The following is a 23330-nucleotide window of genomic DNA, read 5'->3' on the forward strand; positions in this document are numbered from 1 at the left end:
ATTGACTTTGTATCCTTTTATTATTGAATATTTCAAAAATATATATTTGTTTAGTGAATGAGTTGTCCTTGCATAAAAAAATGAGGTCGTTCAAGAAATTAACAAAAGTCTGCTATTCATGTTTCCAAGAGATGAAAAATATTACTATTCTTCATATAGGATCTATCAGACATAAAATGATGCGTTACAAGAAAGTATTAGTTTCCAGATGTTTTAAATAACCTCAAAATCTAAAGTTGTCAAGTCATAGATTAGTCATAAAAGGCAATGATGAAGTGATGTTGCTTAAAACATTAACTAGAAAATTGGTCTATGCAATGAAGCTAAACTGCATATGAAAATATCTTATGATAATCGTGCTATAGAAGCCGAAATCATATCCAAAAGTAATATTGGAACTTACACTTTTATTCTAAAAAAAAATCCTACACCTTTAGATAAAATAATTAATTTCAAAGAATGAAATTTTTACTTTATTTTTGTTTCGCAATAAATATTAATAAAAGCCAAGGCCAATCGATATATATATGGTTGGTTTGTTTTTAGACAATTTATGTTAGCTCATGGTCAGTTATATGTTGCATTATCTAGAGTTAAAAGCAGAAATAATGTGAAACTATTAAGTTTTGGTATAGAAAGTAAAGTTACAAATAAAACTACAAATATTGTGTATAAAGAAATATTTAGAGATTTATGAATTTTCTAACAACTTTTTATTTCTATATTGTGTAATGTATAATTTATTAAACTATATAATATATCTTTATATTTATTGAACATATTTTTTGTATTATACATTGTGTTATTATTTAAATAAATTTATTTATTCTAACCCTTGTGCTATGCGGGTAGCTAACCTAGTGTGTGTGTGTGTGTATAATTTTTTGGTTTTTACCGTTTTGTTTATGTAAAAAAACATATAAAGTTTATTCATATTTTTATGACAGAATTATAGAAATTGTCCTTTATCTTTCACTCAAATTTCACTCGTGGTCCCTGATCTTCAAAATTGATATTTTTAGTCCTTTAGGTTTCAAAATCTTTCAGTGTTTGTCTTTTTTGTCTAACCAAGTTAAAAAACCTTATCAAGTCAGGTCATATGCCTTGCACATGAGGGCAAATTAGTCATTTTATCTATTAAATTAAAAAAATATTTTAATAAATAAAGAAAACAAATCTATTTACTTCTTTCTCTCCTTCTTCTTCTTCCTCCTCCTCCTCCTCCACTACCAATCTCCGTCAGTCCCCACCGCCACCGTCCCCACCTGCTACCACCACTAGCCGGTGAAATAACACCCAGAATTAACAACGCAACAACACATGGACAAAGACGAATCGGTATGAAACCCAAACCCAAACCCGAGCCTGTTAATCAGTACCCATCTCGTAACAAAATTGACCCCTATGCATCCAATTCCATCGATCGCTTGCATCATAATCCTACATTTCAAGGTTTTAATATTATTTCAGACTCACCTAATTTGTTTGATTTTGAAATTAGGGTTTCATTTTAATGTTTTATTTATTATAGGGAATTCAGATTCTTGGTAGGATTCTCCAGTTGCAATTGACTCTAATGATGACGAAGAAGATTTCTACGGCACCCAAGATGGTACTTACTAAGTGGTCCTTTTTTATATCATTTTGAATTTCTTGGTGGGGGCTGGTGGTGGTAGCAGGTGGGGACGGTGGCGGTGGTGGCTGCCGGAGATTTGTAGTGGAGGAGGAGGAGGAGGAAGAAGGAGAGAGAAAGAATTAAATATATTATTTTTCTTTATTTATTAAAACATTTTTTTTAATTTAATAGGTAACATGACCTGTCTTAACGAGGATTTTTAACTGGGTTAGGCGAAAAGGATAAACGCTGAAGGATTTTAAAACGTAAAGGATAAAAAAGATCAATTTTGAAGATCAGGGACTACGAGTGAAATTTGAGTGAAAGATAAAAGACAATTTCTGTAATGCACATTATCTCCAGGAATTGTCAGTTTTGTTATTTACATATCTCAAATTGTAATTGCTTGCTCAATATTATGTTGACAAAATATATCTATTTTTACACGTATCGTTGGCAGCTACATGGGATGAATGAAGTAAGTTTGAAGGCTTAGTTTGGACCTTAAGTCTTAATAAAAATAAAAACAATTGTTTTGTTGGTTTTGAGATTGATTGTATTTGGATTATTTTGTTTCCATTTGAAACTTTTGTGCACGATGATTTGAATAAATTAGTTAGTTATTGTCACCTTTTTTATTTAGTGTCTTTTGAGCTATGATACAAATTATGTTGCGCCCCAGCATGTTCCGCCGTTAGGTTGGGATGTGACAGTAGCCAATCCTGAATCTCATAAGACATGAAGATTATGTGTTGATACATAAGAAGTCGTCTTGTTCTTTGTTAATCGTATTTTGTAATAGTTTGGTTGGTTTCGTCATTAAAGTATAATCCATTATATAGTGAATGAACAAGTTTTGTAGGCTCATTCGTTAGGGAATGTTAACGAATGAAGCATTTAAAGTATAAGGCCATTCACTAAGGGATGTTTAGCAAATGGCGCAATGAATGTGGCTCATTCGTTATGCCTGTATAGCGAATGAGTCACCGTCACTATATATACCCCTGTCTGTAATCTATTTCCTAATTCATAGTTTTGATTTATTGTGATTTTTCTCTTGTCATGCTGCCCAAATTTACTCCCAACACACACACAAACACCTAATCATAATCAAACAATCATATCACAAGACTAGATCAAACCGTAAAGGATCATGATGTTTATCACCATGATTTCTCATTATGCCTAAACGTGTAAAATTGTAATATTGCACAATAGCTAGTTCTTAAGCTCTTTGAGGTAGTATGTGTGGTTTAACCTCATAGATTTTGACAACGTGGTGACAAAGATTCATCAGGGGAAGATATATGTGTTCAAGAACATTTTTCTTTCTTGTAACAAAGATAAGCAACATGTGTCCTCTGGCAATAACAATAAGGATACGTTTAGTTTGACTTCTAATATTTTTCAAGATTATTTTTTCACATAAATGACAATATTTGGATATATATATATATATATATATATTATTAAAAAGGTTAGGCAAATAAGAGATGAATACGTTTATGTTATTTAGTTTTTTTTTTTTTTAAAGATTGAATACTTAATACTAAAACAGAAAACTTTAGAAGACCAAAATACAAACAAAATGAAAACAAAGACACAACCAAGCTCAGCCAGACTAGAAACAACCTACTCTTGCAAAGGAAAGTTTTTTTTTTTTTTTAACATATAATATAACTTTTATTTTAGTATTTTATTTAATTTTAGTTGATTTAATTAGAAATTATTATTATTATTATTATTATTATTATTATTATTATTATTATTATTATTATTATTATTATTATTACTTGTAGAAAGGGTTAACAACTTAAAACCCTCCATGTCTCATCTCATCACTTTTCTAAAACCCTATTCGCCTCTTCTTCCGGAGTCGTCTTCTTCTTCTTTTTATATTTTAATTTTCTTCTCCAAAATCTTCATCGATTATCATGTATCGTTTCGCCCTTAATCTTGCTTCTAAATCATCCAGGTACTCTTATCAATTCATCTTCTCTTTCATTTATGCTTTTATTCATCTAATTAATTAGATTGTAATTTCCTCTTTTCAGGATTGCAAGCAGAACTCAACAGGTAATACATCGATCTGTTTATTATATATGAATTTGTATGTATGCTCATCTGTTTATATATGAATCAGATTGGAAGCAGGTTGAGTTCCAGCAGAAACTATGCGGCTAAAGACATAAGATTTGGAGTGGAGGCTAGGGCTTTGATGCTTAGAGGTGTGGAAGAGCTTTCTGATGCTGTTAGGGTTACTATGGGCCCAAAGGTACTTACTTTATTATCACATTTTTTTTTCTACTTGATTTTGATTTTACATTCATTACTGTAAATTTCTCTCTTTTTCTATGTGACAAAAAATATTTTTTACATGTAAAGAGGCATTTTTTATATTATATTTTTTTTTTTTGCATATAAACATGCATAGAAGCCGTTTAAATTTAAAAAAACATTAGAAGAAAGTAGTTTTTTTTACAAAAGTGAGTTTATTTTGTTAGAATTGCTTCTACATGTGTTTATATGCAAAACTTCTAAAAATTTATGCAAAAATGAGTTTTTTATGACTTTTTTACGTGTAAAACTCATTGTTCTTTGTGGTTCCACAATGAAATTTAAAATTTTTGGGTCCCGCAAGTTCGGGCCCTAAGCGACCGCCAAGGCTAGCCACACTTTCCACTCGTTCCTAATTGAAGTTCTAGTGGATCATTATACGTTGAATACTGTAAATCTGTGCTGTTTGTCGCCCGGTTCTAATTTTTATATTTGGACTTGCTGTTCAAGGTGACTCTGATTGAGCTAGTTTTGAGGTCGAATGTTATAAAGATTAAAGGGAGTATGCTATTTAGTCACTTTATTATGATACAAATTCTAATTTGCAATCATGTTATAGGGGCGTAATGTGGTGATTGAACAAAGTTATGGAGCACCGAAAGTAACAAAAGACGGCGTGACTGTTGCAAAAAGCATTGAGTTTAATGATAAAGTCAAGAATGTTGGTGCAAGTCTTGTGAAACAAGTTGCTAATGCTACGAACGATGTTGCTGGTGATGGTAATATTCACTCCCTGATGTATTCATTGTTATTACGTTGTTATTTTAATAACTGTAACAATCTCTGGCAACAATTGTTTTGATGGTTTGTGTTTCAGGTACTACTTGTGCAACGGTCCTTACACGTGCAATATTTTCAGAAGGGTGTAAGTCAGTTGCAGCTGGTGTGAATGCAATGGACCTCAGACGAGGTGTTTCCATGGCAGTTGATGCAGTTGTAACAAACTTGAAGAGCAGGGCACGCATGATAAGCACATCCGAGGAAATCACACAGGTTAGTGATTTGGTATATTAAATTTGGTATTGAAATGTGTTTTTCTATGGGTAACGAAACATAATATAAGTAACAGGTGGGAACGATTTCTGCAAATGGAGAACGTGAAATAGGTGAACTAATAGCCAAAGCCATGGAGAAAGTTGGGAAAGAGGGCGTCATCACAATTCAAGTAAGCTGCATTTAGTTACACTTAGTCTTCATTACTAGGAATTTAATTTGATTTGTTTAGATTAACATCAGATAATTTACTTAACGTTTTTTCAAAATTTGTGTTATGAACTGATGTAGGATGGAAAGACATTATATAATGAACTAGAAGTTGTTGAGGGAATGAAGTTGGACAGGGGATACATATCTCCATATTTCATTACAAACCAAAAAAATCAAAAATGTGTAAGTTTATATGATTATTACTTTGTTAGAATATTAGTATACAGATTGTATATATTTATCATTTAAATATAAACATTCATTGATGATTCACAGGAACTAGAAGACCCTATTGTTCTAATATACGAGAAGAAGATTTCAAACGTTAATTCGGTTATCAAAGTGTTAGAGTTGGCACTGAAGGTATTATTATCCCCGAATCTACTTTACGTAATTAACAAATATTTAACCATTTGTGTTTGTTGATCTGTTATATTGTTATGATGCTTTTACAGAAACAAAGACCACTTTTAATTGTTGCCGAGGATGTGGAAAATGATGCACTGGCTGCTTTAATTCTTAACAAGCTTCGTGCTGGAATTAAGGTTTTTATAACTTTCAAGACATTTTTTTTAGATTCATCAATAACTGTCATTCTTAGTTTATGTAACTGACATTTTTTTATAGGTTTGTGCTATAAAAGCACCTGGTTTTGGTGAGAACCGAAAGGCAAACTTGCAAGATCTTGCTACTCTTACCGGTGGTCAGGTGAGTCTTGATGTTGTATAAATGGGTCAAAATTTGGTAATTTTTAGGTAAACGGGTCAAAATTGCCATCTATAATCACACGTGTGATACCTGCAGCTTATAAGTGAAGAATTGGGTATGAATCTTGAAAATCTGGAGCTAGAAATGCTTGGTTCTTGTAAAAAGGTTTGTTACGTCAATTGAAGCATTAATAACAGTTTGGTTATTATTTTGAAACTGGCAACTAATTAGTGTCATTAATGTTGCAGGTCACTGTATCCAAGGATGACACAGTTGTGCTTGATGGTGCTGGTGATAAAAAGTCCATTGAAGAACGATGTGAACAGGTGCACTTCCATTAAAATTAATTTGTAAAATATATTTTTAACAAAATGTTAAAAGTAAAACCTTAATGCTATTGTTTAACAGATAAGATCAGCAATTGAGTCTAGCACTTCTGATTATGATAAAGAGAAGTTTCAAGAACGATTAGCCAAGCTTTCCGGTGGTGTTGCTGTTCTCAAGGTATTGCCATTTTCTTTTGAATTAATATTTACTTCAGTTCATGTTTAAATGATGATTAAATTTTTTTTTTGTCAGATTGGAGGAGCTAGTGATACTGAAGTAGGTGAAAAGAAAGATAGAGTTACAGATGCGTTAAATGCAACAAAGGCGGCTGTGGAGGAAGGAATTGTTCCAGGTAAACTGGTTAACATTTGTTGTCTTGTATCAATCATTAAATAATTAATACAGATAAAGTAATCCCATTTTTTTGCAGGTGGTGGTGTTGCTCTTCTGTATGCATCTAAAGAATTGGATAAGTTGCAAACAGCCAATTTTGATCAGAAAATAGGTGTTCAAATTATTCAAAATGCACTAAAGGTTAGAACACTCGCAACTAACACGTTTTTGCATTTTCACACGGTTGTTAACTTGGTGATATGGTAAATAAGATGATAAGCTTGTCTGTTTTAACTCGATTGTTTACAGATGCCGGTTCATACAATTGCTTCTAATGCTGGAGTTGAGGGTTCGGTTGTGGTTGGCAAGCTTTTAGAGCAAGATGACCCGGATCTCGGATATGATGCAGCCAAAGGTTTGATCATTTGTTTTCTTTTCCCTTTTCTTTTTTAGTTTTGAAGTACCGTTAATAATTAACTCTCTTGATGGTATAGGCGAATATGTGGATATGGTGAAAAATGGAATCATTGACCCACTGAAAGTGATTAGAACCGCCTTAGTTGATGCAGCAAGGTTAGTTAAACTAATTGTGGTTGTGTCGGGGTGGGGTGGGGTTGATTATACTGTATCTGATTGCTGAACCGCCTTTTTGTTTGTGTAGCGTGTCGTCTTTGATGACCACCACCGAAGCTATTGTGGTTGAAATCCCCCAACCGGCTAGTGAAGCGGCTCCAGGAATGGGCGGTGGCATGGGTGGCGGCATGGGTGGCATGGGCTTTTGATCCACCATGTGATACTTCAACCGATTGACATACATTTTACTGACAAAATAAACACAAAAGCTTGGCTTGGTGTGATTTTAATGTGACTTTGTTCCTTTTTGTTAGCATTTGGCATATGAGCGAGTTGAATAGCATGCGGATATTTAAGGTATTAAGTTTTATGAACAACTATTGATCATTAGATTCATATTTTGATACAAGTCCAATGCTTTTTTGATGGATACTATTTTTGAGTATGAGAAGATTTGGTGTTGATTAAAATCTATCAACTTCAAGCATTTTTGTGGACTACATTCTTTTTTTAGTGTGAATGCAATGTGTATAAAATACGAATACAAGTAAGAATAGTAAAAGTTAAATCAAGTTAAGGGATTTAATTGATAAAAGGGTTAAGTTTGTTTCTTGATAGAATGTCAACTAACACATCCACTAATTCTACACCGTATGTTTGACTGAGCATCTTATTGTTGTTATAATTCGTGCCTTACTACAACCAACTTCATTTCACAAACTTCAAAGCAAGCATGAGAGATTTCACACTTAGAAGCAATCGTTTATGGGTGAATCAGGTCTTAGTTATTTGGGTTTTTGATGTTTAAAGACCTAATCAATACCTGACCTTAACAATCGGATTTCAGGTATTTGGGTTGGATTAGGTGAAATTGGGTCGGGCGGATTAGTCGGGTACATGCAAAATCGAACGGGCATAGAGAAATAATAAGGTTACTGCCACTCATGGAAACATCTAGAGGTGTACAAAGGTGGTTTTTTTACAAACGGAACCGGTTTTAAAACCGAACCATTTTGGTTTTTGCATATTCCAAATCGGTTTGTGTCAAACCGGTTCAGTTTAGAAACCGGTTTAAGCATACCGGTTCCGGTTCGGGTCAGTTTTAACTGGTTTTAAAACCGGTTTGATTGAAATAACCCAAATCGCTATACGAACCGGTAGTTTGGCTCAGTTTGGTAGAAACCGGTTTGAGAAACGAACCGATTCGGTTCAGTTTCTGGTTAACCGGTTCTGATACTCCTCTAGAAACAACCTTTTGCAAAAATGTAGGGTCTTACGTCATCCTCAAGTTATCTCAATAACCCTTGGACCTCGTGCACGCGGGAGCTCCGTGCATTTGATTTGCAAAACATGTTTAATTTTAAAAAAGTGGGCATCTCAATAATTTTATTGAATTCGTTTATTATGTTTTTTTTAATATATATATATTCCGCCTCTCATTAATTCTTACATATCAAACACTACCATAGTTTTTTCCAAATCTATGTTCACTTCAGTTTCAAAGTTTTAATAACTCGATCCAATTAAATTCGAGATTCTGAAATTAGATTCAGTTAGCACCCTTGTGTAAAAGTAAGAAGTGTGGCATGCATATTTGATTTATTTCTTTGGTAAGGCAAAGATAAAATAATGTAACGTGTGGTTTTGCTTAAGTATTTAAGGGGGTAATTATAGAAGTGACCGACACATTTTCAACCACCCCTTTGATACTTCAAACAGGTTGAAACAAACAGAAGAAATTGGCAAAGATACACGTAACAGTAGAGTTATGACTTATTATATTTTTATAAAACATTTGCAAGATGTATTAACAAACAGATGAACTGAAAGATGTCGTTAAATCATGTTACGCACGATCTAACTGAACTCGTAACTCTTTTACTCATCGAAAAAGCCATTTCGCTTCATCTTTTTTACAGTGATTAATTATATCCATTCTTTGTTTATTTTTGTATTTTTGGTTAGCAGAAATTAAAAATAAATATTATGGTTAAGTAATGTAGTTACTCAAAAGGACAAACCTAAACTCAATCATGCAACACCTAACATTATTAGCATGATTCATCCTATTTATCAACAAACAAAAAACAGCACAACACATTCACCAAAGGAGGCAAGTAACAATCACATTCAGTTTCACCAAAAAGCTTTTATGAAGCAATGAGATTATTTTTGAGGTTAATTAATCAAATCAGCATGCGGCCTGCATTTGATTATTATTAGTTAGTGAATAGTTTAACTTTAATTAAATTAAGTTCTTGAGCACCGTACCGCTCCTAACAACGGTCCTTAACGCGTAATTAGCATTGGGTCAACCTGTTAGGACCTACCACCTTTGTCATCTTCTATTTGGTTTTTCACTTATGGCACTCAAAGCAACATTCTTCATCTTCACATGTATACTTTTCTCATTTTTTCCCTTTTTTAGTATCTTGTGGCTAACATTTTTCACACCATCATACATCTTTGACAGCTGTTATAAATGTTTGAGTAAAACTTTACAAAATCTCTTTTTCATGTTCACATATTCTTGAGTCACTTGAATAATTAATGAACATGCTAATGGAGTAATAGTAAAAAATAAAGATCTTGCTAAAGAACACAACTTTCCTCTTTTATTTTCTGTTTCCTTGATGGGTTTTGTTCATTTTCATTTCCATAACATGGGTTTATTTTCTTTTATTAATATAACAATTTAAAAGCAAAAATTAATCCAAACCAAGAAAATAGATTACTTGTAGACAATAATAGAGTTTGTTCAAGTTTAACAAATGGACTGTCTGCTAATTAACAGTATTGTTGAGCTGACTTTTTAACCCAATTATTACTCTAACCTGACAAATTGGATTCTTGCTACCTTCTTCTTGTTTATTTAATTATTAATTTATTAATTAATTAAGGGAAAACTAATGAGATCCAAGGAACCTCACTGATCACTCCCCTTAACTCCTTAAGAGACACTGCTAAGTTTCAACCAAATCATCCTGCCACAAGTTCAAGACACTCTAAAGGTTTGTGAACCTTCTAACACTCCTTAATCTTATTGTAATCTCTTTTAGCCATTTGTTGTTCATTAAGGATCACCATTCATGTGGGATCAATCTGTTCGTAACTTTGTGCATCAGCATTTTGAAGATTAAACCTTTGAATTTAATTTTCTTGAACACGAGTTTGATTTTCAACCGTAAAACTTGCTTTAGGATGGTTGAGCATGGAGAAATGATTGAAGATGATGTGTTAGTAGACATCAAACTAACAAATGATGAGATGCTTCAATGGCAAATGATGCAACATAGAAGCATGGAGTGCTTAGTAAGGAAGAAGAAATCATTGAAAGCCCGCTTTACGTATGGCATTATCTTCTCATTGGTAAATCTTGTAGCTTGGTTTCTGCGCGACTATGGGCTAAGGGTCTGCCTTCACTTCAACAGTAAGTTGCTCAGATCAAATTCATCACCACATTTAATGGTTAGATTTCGGTTACATTTATTCAACCTTTTTTCTTTTTGCAGTTCTTGAAGCTTGTGGACCCGAGGGCCATGAATGCTTCCAAACGGTGGGAGTTCTTCGTATGAGTTTGGGATGCTTCGTATCTTTTTTAGTTGAATGATTTTTAAATCTGATGTAATGCAACATATATACTTACCATTTTTACCAGACTATCATAATTTTTGAATTAAACAGTAAAAAGAGTATGTATGTTGCATTAAATAGATACATTTGCATATTACAATTGGAAATATGCAAATTGAAAAGGGGGTTGTGGCGCAGCTTGTTGCCCACTTACCTGACACTTCATTGTAAATATGCAAATTGATCAAGATTTATTTTTATGCCAATTTAAGGAAGTTTGGATTGGAAATAGTAATATTTTACATTTAGTGGTTAAATTAAAATATGTGCATCAAAGTGAATCAGAAGACTATTGCATTTTCTTGATATTGGCTCTAATGTTTTTCCAAAATTCGGTTTGTGAATAGGTAGGTCCCAGCAGAGCCCAGTTGGACCCGCAAGACTCACCTCAAACAGAGACGTCTGCGCAGTCGGACCCGCAAGACTCACCTTAGAGGGACGTCTGCGCGGTTGGACCCGCATGACTCACCTTGAGGGACGTCTGCGCAAAGACCAACTGGATCCGCAGGACCCACCATGCTCAGAGACGCGACGTCCTTACGCGCAGTACGCAAGCTGCTCCTGCAGGAATCGCCTCCCAATGGTCGACGTACTCCGCCTGTTCCCGCAGCTACGGATACTAGCCATCAGGGAAGGCAACCCGCACAGCAAGGCTACACGCACAAGACACTAACTCTCAAATAATTCAGTAATGTCACCTGAAGAAGGAATGAGCAAGCCGGGAACACTCCCGCCCAAAGCCGGGAACACTCCCGCCCAAATGAGCCAGTCCGTACGATACTGGAGGATCTTTTGTACTGTACCTGCCAAGGTATGGACAAAAGATCTGACCAAAGCTACGACAGCTCACTGACAACAGTACGACGGGCAGCACGCTCTAGTACTTAAAGTCACTATCAGCCGCTGCCTACTCACCAACCCCTGTCGGGGCACGTCCATAGCCTGTAGTTGGTGGAAAAGGAATAGTACACAGCCGGCCTGGTCACTATCAGCCGCTGCCTACCCACCAACCATCAGCATGGCACGTGCGTAGCCCACAGTTGGTAGAACAGGAATACTATTCAGCCGGCTGTACCTGCTTGGAAACCTACCTTCGGCTATAAATACTCCAACACCTTGGAACGGTATCATATCTTATCACATCTTATATCTCCATATATTATCTGATATCTGCTCTAGTCATTTCTCTTAATATACACTTATATTCAAGAGCAATCTAGTCTGATTCTCACGCCGGAGGGTGGTCACAAGGAGGTACCCCCCCTTCTCAGTGACGAGCTCACGGTGTCTGTTTTGCAGGTCATCAGAAGAACAACCGTCTTTGCCGGACCTAACCCTCGTGGGAAACATCTATTTAACCCCCAGATTATCCGTAATCTGCCCGGGGTCGATTAGTGTTTCTTCATTGGCGCCATCCGTGCATAAAAGCTAGAACTTATTCTTTTTCAGTTTTTTCAAACTTCTGGAAAGATGGTTAAGGTTACTCCGTTGCCAAGGCCAACGAGTGACCAAGAAACCCCGGTAACCACAACCCCAGCTACTGGGGGGAACACCGGCGAGTACACAATATTTACGAACACTACCCCGGTTACCCAAGCCGGGGCAAGTGCAGTAAATTTTACGAACACTACCCCGGTTACCCGAGCTGGGGTAAGTGCAGTAAACAATCCTTCACTGGGATTCACCAATGCCCAGTTGGAGAGACAACAGACGAGGCTCCCCCGCCAAACACTCGATCAAGTTAAAGCGTGGGCCGAAGCACGTCAGAAGGAATTCCAAGCTGAGTTGGATGAACGCTTGCGTTCACTCCAACAGGCTGACGAATTCGGAAGCACTCAACAGCTCAACATGAGCAGTGAGTGCGAGTACTCGGACGATGATCGGGAGGAATCCGACACCGACGCAAACCCTCGCCATAGGGCAAAAGGGAAGCGTAAGGAAACGGACTTCCAACTGAGAAGGAATTTCGGAGACACCTTCAAACCAAGGAACACGGGGGGAAACCCACGCGACTTCTCCAAAACCTTTAGACCAACTGCTGCAAATGCGGGAACATCCAAGTTTGCAAGGGACATTGCGGAAGCAATCGCCCCGAGAAGTGCCAAACAGATGTCTAACATCGGCACTTATGATGGTATATCTGACCCAGACGATCATTTGAACAGATTCATAGCGGGGGCAACCGTCAGCAACTGGACGGAACCCACGTGGTGTTATATGTTCCAGATGACGCTGGTTGGAGCGGCTAGAGCGTAGTTTGACCGTCTACCGGTCCACCACATCTACGATTGGGCAGACTTCCAACAGAAGTTCAGCCAACACTTCAGTCAACAAAGAAAGTACACTGAAGAGCAATGGACGATCCTCAACTGCATCCGAGAGGAAGATGAATCTTTGCTAGACTTCATCACTCGCTTCAACTCAAAGAAGCTGAGTCTGGGCGCTATTAGCGAAGATCTTGTTCGCGCTGCTTTCATCCAGGGCGCGAAAGATCCAGAGCTCATCCGCACCTTAACGGATAAAGACGGCGTGCCATCCACATGGGATGCCATCATGACAGCAGCTAAACGCTTCGCGGAAACGGAAAAGCAGCTGGGTAGAGATCTTCCCCAAAGCACAAACCTCTACACCCAGAAAACAAGAGAAAACAACGTCCTTACCGCCCGACTAAACAAAAAGAGGAAGCTAGGTATTTGGTAGTCAAGGGTAAACTTTGACACCTCATCCGGCTCGCACCCTCGGTTAGGCGGAAAGGACAACATGCAGTCGTCGAACCGGAACTCCAGATGGACGCCACTCACCAAAAGCGTCACCGAGATATTCGCCACTGAGAGGCTCCCATGGCCAGAGGCTCCAATTATCCGACAGCGTCCAAACGCTGATCAAAGCAAATTCTGTGACTTCCACAGGACAAGAGGCCACACCACCGAGGAATGCTTAGACTTGAAGGACATCGTCGAAGCATTTGTCAGAGATGGGACGCTCACGCACCTCGTGGCGTAATGAACGCTGAGCAGGCTAATGCGTGTTGAACCCCAGTTGGGAAAAACACGAATGAAACTGCAGCTTCAATGTTGGAGACTACATACTGCGTAAACAACGAGATTCCGAACCAAGTGCATATCGGCTCGAAAGGCTCGATGACACTCCCATCCCAAGAACATGGAAGGGAGCTCAATTACACAGGCGGCATGTAGATCAATTCCAAACTTGTAAAGAAAAGGCCCAGAGCCACTTCTAATGGAAATGATTCTCCTTATCACATTGACGCTGATGATCTTACATTTATACTTATAAACTTTCCACACTGATATGCCGGTATTCACGCATAAATAAGTGGGGAAGTAAGTCGTTGCGTGTGGACGGCGGCAAAACCCGCATAAACACAAAAAATGGCAAACCTTCACGCAGGTCAGTTATAGGTGAAGATTGGGGGTCATCCCACTAAATGAAAGTGCCGGTCCTATCCGCACAATCATGATAGAGGAAACTGAACTTTAACCTATTGACAGCCGCGCGTCGAAAGGTTTAACTTATTCAAAACACTGATATGCCGGTATTCACCGCATAAATAAGTGGAGACGTCGTTGCGTGTGGACGGCGGCAAAACCCGCATAAACACAAAAAACGGCAAACCTTCACGCAGGTCAGTTATAGGTGAAGTTTGGTCATCCCACTAAATGAAAGTGACGGTCCTACCCGCACAATCATGATAGAGGAAACTGAACACTAACCTGTTGACAACCGCGCGTCGAACGGTTAACGTATTTAAAACACTGATATGCCGGTATTCACCGCATAAATAAGTGGAGACGTCGTTGCGTGTGGACGGCGGCAAAACCAGCATAAACACAAAAAACGGCAAACCTTCACGCAGGTCAGTTATAGGGAAAGTTTGGTCATCCCACTAAATGAAAGTGACGGTCCTACCCGCACAATCATGGTAGAGGAAACTGAACACTAACCTATTGACAACCGCGCGTCGAACGGTTAACTTATTCAAAACACTTGAAAAATTGCTAAGTTTAACTAAAGTATACACGAGCGAATCATATATTGTTTATGCGGCAAAACAAGTGCCAAATTAAGCTATAATATGCATGAGCAAGTCATATAACGTTTATAAAGCAAGTCATCCAGTGAAATTGTCGGTCCTACCCGCACAAACATATATATTTCATAAAAAATTCAAACATTACAAGAATGGCCAGGTATCTACCCGCCTACAGAAATATAAATCTATCCTAACGGTGGGAAGGGATCTCAAGGTTCAAACTTCAGGACCACTCCCTCCAAACCCACTTGTACCCGCACCATCAGTTGGTTGTGGCTGTTCAAGGAAAGTCTTGAGAATGGTTAGTCCATCATCAGCAGCAGCAATTTCGTTCACCTTCTCCACCACCGGATGCGGGAAGGCAGCATATTGGTTCACTGCTTGGTCATAGGCAGCTTCAGTGTCCATGTCATAAAGAGGGAAGTTGGAAGGCGGGATACCCTTCTCAACAAACCCAAGACCAAGCAAGAAACCAGCCTTTTCCCCATCCTCATGAGAAGCGTTGAGGGCTGCGCTCATGGCATCGTCATATGATGTGTCCGTGAAGATCCGATGCACAACCTACAAGAAAAAATACAAGTATCAAAACCTTTTCTAAGCACAAAGAAAAGCGTAAAGATATTATGAAGCTACGCATACCTGCGACAACGCTTCTCGTAGAAGCCATTCCTTGGTGATCAGAGCCTCCTGGAGGGCAGCTTGAGCTTGGTTACGGGCGCGTTCGGCTTCATTTTTTTTAATGTTGGCAAGCAACACTTCCTTAGCAGCAGCCTCTTCAACGCCCTTTAGCTTACGCTCAGTATGGTCAAGCATACCCCTCTGATCCAAGATCTCTTGAAGCTTCTTGGCGTCTTCCATAGCCAAAGCATCATGAGCCTGCTGAAGCCTCTCTAGTTTGGCTTTAAGCTCCTCATTTTCGGTGCGCAGAGGTTCAGCAACGGCTTCAGCCTTGGTGGCCCTCTCGGTCACGTTCCGCGCAGTTTCCTTAGCCAACCGAAGCTGTTCGTTAACAGCTTGGGTAGCCTTGGAACGGGCCTCGAGCCGGGCCTGCACTTCAAGCTCGAGGGCCTTGAAGGCCTTTTCCTTCTCCGCAGCAATTGCGGAAAGTCTCCTGTTCTCCTCCCGGATAGCCCGCGCCTGAGCCACTTCTTGGATACGCGCAGCCTTTAAGTTGTCGTTTTCACGACAAAGCAACTCGACGCGCGGCTGCATCCGAGCAAGGAGAATCCGAATCTCATTTGTCAGCCTACCCTCCTGGTAGCTAGACATGGCTTCCCCCAACGCGCCACTTGGGGCCGCGTGACGCGCCCACTCGACGCAGTCCACAGCCGTCCGAAGGGTTGTTCCCCGGCGGATGTTCCACCGTGGAACATACACCTCATTCGAATCCGACACTGCAAAAACAAAAAGCAGTTAGGAAAAGATAAAAATATAAAAAGGCCAAAATAACCTTACGCACCTGTAGGGTCGACAACAGGCCGGTAGCCGCCAAACCATCACCCGAACCTAACGGATAACCATCCAAGAGTTCAGGCAGATGGGAAGGAGACAGAGATTGTCTAGAAGCCCCGAACATACCTGCTGAACCGGCCGGGGACGAGGTAGTCGCCGGTGCCGGAGGCACGGTTGAAGCCGCTGCGGTAGAGACCATCGGAGGTGAACTCACTGGAGGTGAACTCACAACCGTGGCCGCCGCTGCGGAGGAGCCCGCGGAAACAATCACCGCCGGCTCAGTGAAGGATTCCGTGAAGATCGCACTGACAGCCGGCGGGGATGATGTTACAGTTGGAACAGTTGCCTCAACAGGATGAGCAACTGAACCAATACTGCAAACAGGCGTAGCCGCCTGGGTCATCGCTTCGGGTAGGTTGACCAAACCTACCGTCATGGGTCCAGAACTGCTCCTCCCCGCATCACTTTGGAATGCAGTAGCATCCACGCCTGCATGAAGACAAGATATTAAAAACAATGGCAGAAAGAATTGCGGGTAAGATTAATTTACACTTACGAGTTTTCTTGAGCTTGAAGGTTCTGACAGGAGGGGACGAACCCGATGGAGCCGGCCTCTTCACGCCGGTCACCGTCGTCGCACTGGGCTGCCCGGAGGTGATAGCTCCGGAACAGTGGTCTTACCACCACCAGGGTTCCCCGCCGCCTCCTCGCTCTCGGTCTCCGAGTCAGACCGGTTGCCCTGATCGGTGGAGGCAACCTTCGCCTTGCCTTTCCCGCCAGCAGCCTTCTTCTTCCTCGCGAAGAAAGGACCGTCTGCGGATTCCTCATCAGAAGATGACAAAATTAGAGGAATTCCAGCAGAGGTTTGAGCATTGAGTGGGCGAGGGTTAAATAATCCCTTACCTGGCCGCGTGGCGCTTAGAATCTCGTGGCCTGGCGGGTAGACCTCCACGAACCTATCCGCCGTTTGCTCAAGGATGGGCAACTCATTCTCGTCAAGAGCACGAGTACCCAACCGAGCGGGACCACCGCTCTCCCGCGGCTGCAGGAGAGACTGCAAATTGTTCCCCTCTGAAAACAAACAGAAAAGCAGTTAGAAGAAAAACCCTAAATCAGCAAAAAGATATGAAGCATACCGTAAGGGATAGAGTTCAAACCGTATTCGAGGACGATGGGAATCTGTGGCGCCTCTGCCCCAGCATCCTTCCATACCCGGCTCATCCCAAGCATCACCATCCCAGACTCCGCAAAGCGGTAAACCGGAGTCTGGATCTGGGAGATCTTGGCGAACCATTCCGCCTCTTGGTAATTGGAGGCGTGAAGGCTAGGGAGCGCCCTCCCGTTCTTAAACGTCATCGCAATGGGGACGACGGGAGCGGAGACATAGAAAAACTCCCGCTTCCAAGAACGAAGACTGCGCTCGGTAGCGCAGATCTTCAAATCCTTGATCCGATTGACCAAGGTATACCAGCCCTGGATGCACCTCCAGGAATAGAAGGTCATCAGGCGGTCGACGCGGGGCTCAACGCCCAGAATATGGCACACCCATTCAAAATGGCGAACCTTTGCGATCGCCATCGGGTGCACCTCCGTTAGGTGTACACTGTGTCTCTCCAAAACACGGTACACAAACTTCGTCAATGGGAACCTGAGATTCCCATAGATGAAGAATGCAGCATACACCCCTATCTTGCCCTTGGGGGCATCATACACCGTCTGGTGAGACTCAGGAAACTCAGGCTCGAAAGGCTCGAGCATGAACTTCTTGACGATGTACTGGTACAGGTCGACGGAAAGAGCACACTGGCACTCGCCAGCAGTACTCTTATCATCCTTATCAGACGCGGACATCGGATTCTCGGTGTATACTTCGGACTCCTCGGCAATAGCCTCAGGATCACGAATGGAAGACATGTTTTGGAAGATGGAAAGAAGAACGATTTTAGGAGAATGCTCGACAAAAGTTGAGTATTCGCCGGAAATCGCTTAGAAGAAGAAGTGAAACTGTGAATTGAGATGCACCCTCTCCTCCCTTTATATACTCATCGCAATGAATGCGATGAATTTAATGCGGGAGAGACGGAAAAGCGCAGGTGCAATGAAACTATGACACGTGGAAAAAGCAAGCTGACAACAGCTGTCGACAGGACGTGCGCCGTAAACTTCGCGGCCACGCGCCCGAAAACTCGCGCCCACGCGCCTGAAAAAGCGTCTGGAATGACCATATACTGTCACGTCGCCATAACTTCATGCACGTCCTGAAACTGTCAGAAGAAACCGTCAGACCACGCTGACGTCCCTTCAACAGTTGGGACTGTTCTTATCCTTTCACCAACTCTTCGAATTTCAAAAAGATTCAAAAAGATTCAAAAGTAAGCGGGACTTTACCCCCTTACCTTGGCAACCAAGTAACTATAAGACAGGTGCGGGTACAGTGTCAAGGCAAAACCCTTCACATACTTAGCACATGCAGGGAATTGAAGCCAAGAATACCTCGGCAACCAAGTAACTATAAGACGGGTGCGGGTACAGTGTCAAGGCAAAGCCCTTCACATACTTAGCACCTGCAGGGAATTGACGCCAGGAATACCTTGGAAGTAAAGTAACTATAAGACGAGTGCGGGTACAGTGTCAAGGCAAAACCCTTCACATACTTAGCACTCCGCAGGGAATTGAAACCAAGAAGGATCTTCTGGGCCATGCTTGCGGAAACGGAAATAACATCCCCGCATAGCGGGAACGTTGAGAACTAGATTGTTTGAAGCTCCAAGATGGAATTGGTTGTTTAACATAATTGATCACTATGTTTAAAACTACCAAAACCTCATGGAGAATCTACACAAGTGGAACTCAACGCTCCTGACTTGCGAGGAGGTTACAGACCTACCCGCATCATACCCAAAGATCAAGCAGAAAAGTCGGGAATTTCTGCACGTGACATTAGGACTTCCGCGGGAAGAATCCCCATGGAAAACCTTAAAACTAAACCCTTTTCAAAACCCCTTTGCTTGAGTCCAAAAGTTCACCTCACTTATTAACAATTCATGAGAAGAACATTGGACTGGGGGACTTGAAGAGGTAGGTCCCAGCAGAGCCCAGTTGGACCCGCAAGACTCACCTCAAACAGAGACGTCTGCGCAGTCGGACCCGCAAGACTCGCCTCAGAGGGACGTCTGCGCGGTTGGACCCGCATGACTCACCTTGAGGGACGTCTGCGCAAAGACCAACTGGATCCGCAGGACCCACCATGCTCAGAGACGCGACGTCCTTACGCGCAGTACGCAAGCTGCTCCTGCAGGAAACGCCTCCCAATGGTCGACGTACTCCGCCTGTTCCCGCAGCTACGGATACTAGCCATCAGGGAAGGCAACCCGCACAGCAAGGCTACACGCACAAGGCACTAACTCTCAAATAATTCAGTAATGTCACCTGAAGAAGGAATGAGCAAGCCGGGAACACTCCCGCCCAAAGCCGGGAATACTCCCGCCCAAATGAGCCAGTCCGTACGATACTGGAGGATCTTTTGTACTGTACCTGCCAAGGTATGGACAAAAGATCTGACCAAAGCTACGACAGCTCACTGACAACAGTACGACGGGCAACACGCTCTAGTACTTAAAGTCACTATCAGCCGCTGCCTACTCACCAACCCCTGTCGGGGCACGTCCATAGCCTGTAGTTGGTGGAAAAGGAATAGTACACAGCCGGCCTGGTCACTATCAGCCGCTGCCTACCCACCAACCATCAGCATGGCACGTGCGTAGCCCACAGTTGGTAGAACAGGAATAGTATTCAGCCGGCTGTACCTGCTTGGAAACCTACCTTCGGCTATAAATACTCCAACACCTTGGAACGGTATCATATCTTATCACATCTTATATCTCCATATATTATCTGATATCTGCTCTAGTCATTTCTCTTAATATACACTTATATTCAAGAGCAATCTAGTCTGATTCTCACGCAGGAGGGTGGTCACAAGGAGGTACCCCCCCCCCCTTCTCAGTGACGAGCTCACGGTGTCTGTTTTGCAGGTCATCAGAAGAACAACCGTCTTTGCCGGACCTAACCCTCGTGGGAAACATCTATTTAACCCCCAAATTATCCGTAATCTGCCCGGGGTCGATTAGTGTTTCTTCAGTTTGAATCTTTGATTTATACAATGTGGCGTCCTTAAGTTACGCGTCTAGATATTCTTCTTTATATTGTTTATAACCACATGTGGAACAACAAAGTTATTCGAAATTCGTAGTACATGGCATTGTGGATGGTGGACAACAAAGTTTGCTATATTGGTGATCACACTAGTGTTTTCATTCTTAATCCCCTCAGATTATGTTCATTCATATGGTAAGTTAGTCAAATTACAAGAAGCTATAGAAGCCAACTTGATCTAATAATTTCAAGTTCATTGTAGGTGAACTTGCTCGAGTTGGTGCAGGGTAATCTTCTAAAAATCATTTCTTTTTAAGCGGGTTATAATCTTTTTCATCAAAATCAGTTCTTACCAAAATCTATGAACCAGGATATTTCTCATTCTTCAACTCATAAGCGTAATCGAGTTCATAGCATGGTGGAATGCTTATTGGATGGCCGATGACCGAAAGAAACAAAGGTTCATTTCTTTTAATGTTTTTTTCTTATCACTATCTTCATCAAACTTAACAAATATTCAACACGCATTTTATGTCATGCAGCTCGTGTTTTGGATTATTCATGTCCACTCTGTTTTATATGGCCTCATTATGTGGGATCCTTGCGATGTATGCATTGTATGCTTCCAAACTTACATGCACTCTCAACATATTTTTTATCACATGGACTGCGGTTTTGCTTCTTGTCATGATGGCTATATCCTTGCATTCAAAAGTATGCATGCCCCCCACTGAACTTTCCTTAACATTAATCATTTAAGAAAAAAGCAAACAACCGCTAACCGCCACGTGACTTGAAACAGGTGAACAAAGGACTTTTATCATCAGGGATCATGGCATCTTATGTTGTATTCCTTTGCTGGTCTGCTTTAAGAAGGTTTGTTATCATCTGCATAAAGTGTAGAGTACTTGAATTTTCAATATTGTTAATTTGCATAAATTCCCATTGGGTATGAATAATATAAGAGTACAAAGTAATTAGAACACAAATAAATATATACAATACAAAACCTCTTTAACAATATATTTATATGATTTTACAGTGAGCCCGCCAATGAAATATGCAGCCCTCAAAAGCACGAGAACAAGCATGTCGATTGGATAACCGTGCTAGTAATTAAGCTTACGCCCTCTCTTTTGGAACAGAAAACATTAGATAATCAATCTAAGAAATTGACGATTTACATTATTATTAAATTGTTGTACCCAGGGCTTCTTGATTGGTGTTTCAGCGATTGTTATCGCAACGTTTTCCACTGGGATTGATTCAGAAACATTTCAGGTTCTTTCTTTATATATGTTCAACATAACAAATTTGTTTTTCTTCTCAATTTGTGATCGAACTCCTTTTAAGTTCAGCTTAAGAAACAAAAAGATCAAATGGAGGATGATATCCCTTACAGTTACGGATTCTTTCACCTGGTATTCTCATTGGGTGCTATGTATTTTGCTATGTTGTTCATCAGCTGGAATCTTGATAGTTCAACCAGAAAGTAAGATCCAGATGCCCTGCCAAATTAATATTTAACAAGTATTTACCATGTTTAAGTTTTTGAAATAATAGATGGAGCATCGATGTCGGGTGGGCAAGTACGTGGGTGAAAATTGTTAACGAGTGGTTCGCAGCCACATTATATTGTAAGTATACACTTATGAACAAATGCGCATTACCAAAATATATTGATTTTAACCTTCATAAATGTTTGTATATTATATGCAGTATGGAAATTGATCTCCCCAATGGTGAGACAACCCAAGATCATGAATCATGAAGAACCTATGCAACAAGAACAACTGCAGGATTCAGATTGATAATGATAGATTCTAGTTAGTTTATCACTATTGGCTATATTGTTGTTAAATAAGTTGAGTTTCATTATTTTGTTATTTACTAGAATAAAATCAAAATCTTTTATGTCTGGTTAGTGTGACAAATTAATGATTAAACTTTTTCATATAATATATATCCATGGTTTTGTTAGAACCACTACAATATAATGAGCTAATGGTTTAGATGAATTTGCATATTAATTAATACAAGTCAAAGATTAATAGAACTAAATTAAAATATTAAACCAGCTCCATCTTTATATTTTGTATTTAAGCATCATTGCCATACCTCATAACCATCCAAAACAACAAGCTTCAATCTTTTAACTAACTTTCATACAATATCCAAAATGTCAAAGCAATCTTTACCGTTGATCATCGCGATCTTCATCATGCACACCCAAATCTTGAAAATAATCGCCTTGGACCCGCCATCAACAGCAGGCGAAGACCATGTTTTCGAGCTTTACATGCATGATATTCTAGGTGGCAGCAGCCCAACAGCTAGACCAGTAACTGGTCTACTAGGCAACATATACAGCGGTCAAGTCCCCTTGCAAGACGCATAGGATTCCGAGCCCCACAAGGCGGGATCGCCATCCCAAACCCCAATGGTGCAATCCCAACCGTAAACGCCAATGGAATCCCACTTGGAACCGGCTTAGTTGGCACCCAATTTGCGGGAAATCTAAACCAAAACAATATTCAAAACCAGATAGCAGCCAGCTTGGGACCAGATGGGCTTGGGCTTGGGCTAGGATTCGGGACCATAACCGTGATAGATGATGTCTTGACCATGGATGCTAAATATGGTTCACAGATGCTAGGGAGAGCCCAAGGAGTTTATGTTGCCAGCTCAGCGGATGGTAGTAGACAGATGATGTCATTTACAGCCATGATGGAAGGTGGTGAGTATGGAGATAGTATTAACTTCTTTGGAGTTTATCATATTGGAAGTGCAATGTCTCGGTTGTCTGTGACCGGTGGGACTGGGAAGTTTTTGCATGCGTGTGGGTTCGCTGAGGTTCGGGCATTGATACCGGCTGGTCAGATTGTTGCTGATGGAGTTGAGTCCTTGATGAGGTTGACTGTACATCTTTCTTATTGA

At 40.4% G+C, this 23330-nt stretch overlaps 2 protein-coding genes and 1 pseudogene across 2 annotated transcripts; all 3 read left to right on the forward strand.

The window, feature by feature from the left end:
- Nucleotides 1-3549: 3549 nt before the first annotated feature.
- Nucleotides 3550-7463, forward strand: LOC143539821 (chaperonin CPN60-2, mitochondrial-like). The gene is made up of 18 exons (XM_077033025.1): nt 3550-3590; nt 3670-3691; nt 3759-3890; nt 4512-4671; nt 4770-4945; nt 5022-5117; nt 5237-5341; nt 5435-5521; nt 5614-5703; nt 5786-5866; nt 5963-6031; nt 6115-6192; nt 6275-6370; nt 6446-6545; nt 6624-6727; nt 6836-6941; nt 7021-7099; nt 7188-7463. Exons 1-18 carry the CDS (start codon nt 3550-3552, stop codon nt 7306-7308), a joined length of 1743 nt encoding a protein of 580 aa, XP_076889140.1. The 3' UTR covers nt 7309-7463.
- Nucleotides 7464-10166: 2703 nt separating this feature from the next.
- On the forward strand, nt 10167-22204 carry LOC143539792 (uncharacterized). The gene is made up of 12 exons (XM_077033005.1): nt 10167-10529; nt 10612-10688; nt 20429-20588; nt 20656-20680; nt 20764-20853; nt 20936-21107; nt 21196-21269; nt 21436-21505; nt 21603-21674; nt 21752-21885; nt 21957-22030; nt 22113-22204. The coding sequence occupies exons 1-12, from the start codon at nt 10301-10303 to the stop codon at nt 22202-22204; spliced, it is 1269 nt and encodes a 422-aa protein (XP_076889120.1). The 5' UTR covers nt 10167-10300.
- A 317-nt stretch (nt 22205-22521) lies between these two features.
- Nucleotides 22522-23330, forward strand: LOC143539793 (dirigent protein 16 pseudogene; annotated as a pseudogene).

The sequence above is a fragment of the Bidens hawaiensis genome, unplaced genomic scaffold (assembly GCF_021521415.1).
Source record: "Bidens hawaiensis isolate Kalapana, Puna unplaced genomic scaffold, B.hawaiensis_p1.1 tig00012057_1, whole genome shotgun sequence".
Lineage (NCBI taxonomy): Eukaryota > Viridiplantae > Streptophyta > Magnoliopsida > Asterales > Asteraceae > Bidens > Bidens hawaiensis.

Coding starts and splice junctions, on each gene's coding strand:
- LOC143539792 (XM_077033005.1), top strand. CDS start 10,301: ATGGTTGAGCATGGAGAAATGATTGAAGATGATGTGTTAGTAGACATC. Junction 10,689..20,428: donor GTATGAGTTTGGGATGCTTC/GTATCTTTTTTA, acceptor TTACGCGTCTAG/ATATTCTTCTTTATATTGTT. Junction 21,270..21,435: donor TGCTGGTCTGCTTTAAGAAG/GTTTGTTATCAT, acceptor ATGATTTTACAG/TGAGCCCGCCAATGAAATAT.
- LOC143539821 (XM_077033025.1), top strand. CDS start 3,550: ATGTATCGTTTCGCCCTTAATCTTGCTTCTAAATCATCCAG. Junction 5,867..5,962: donor CTACTCTTACCGGTGGTCAG/GTGAGTCTTGAT, acceptor TGATACCTGCAG/CTTATAAGTGAAGAATTGGG. Junction 6,728..6,835: donor TTATTCAAAATGCACTAAAG/GTTAGAACACTC, acceptor GATTGTTTACAG/ATGCCGGTTCATACAATTGC.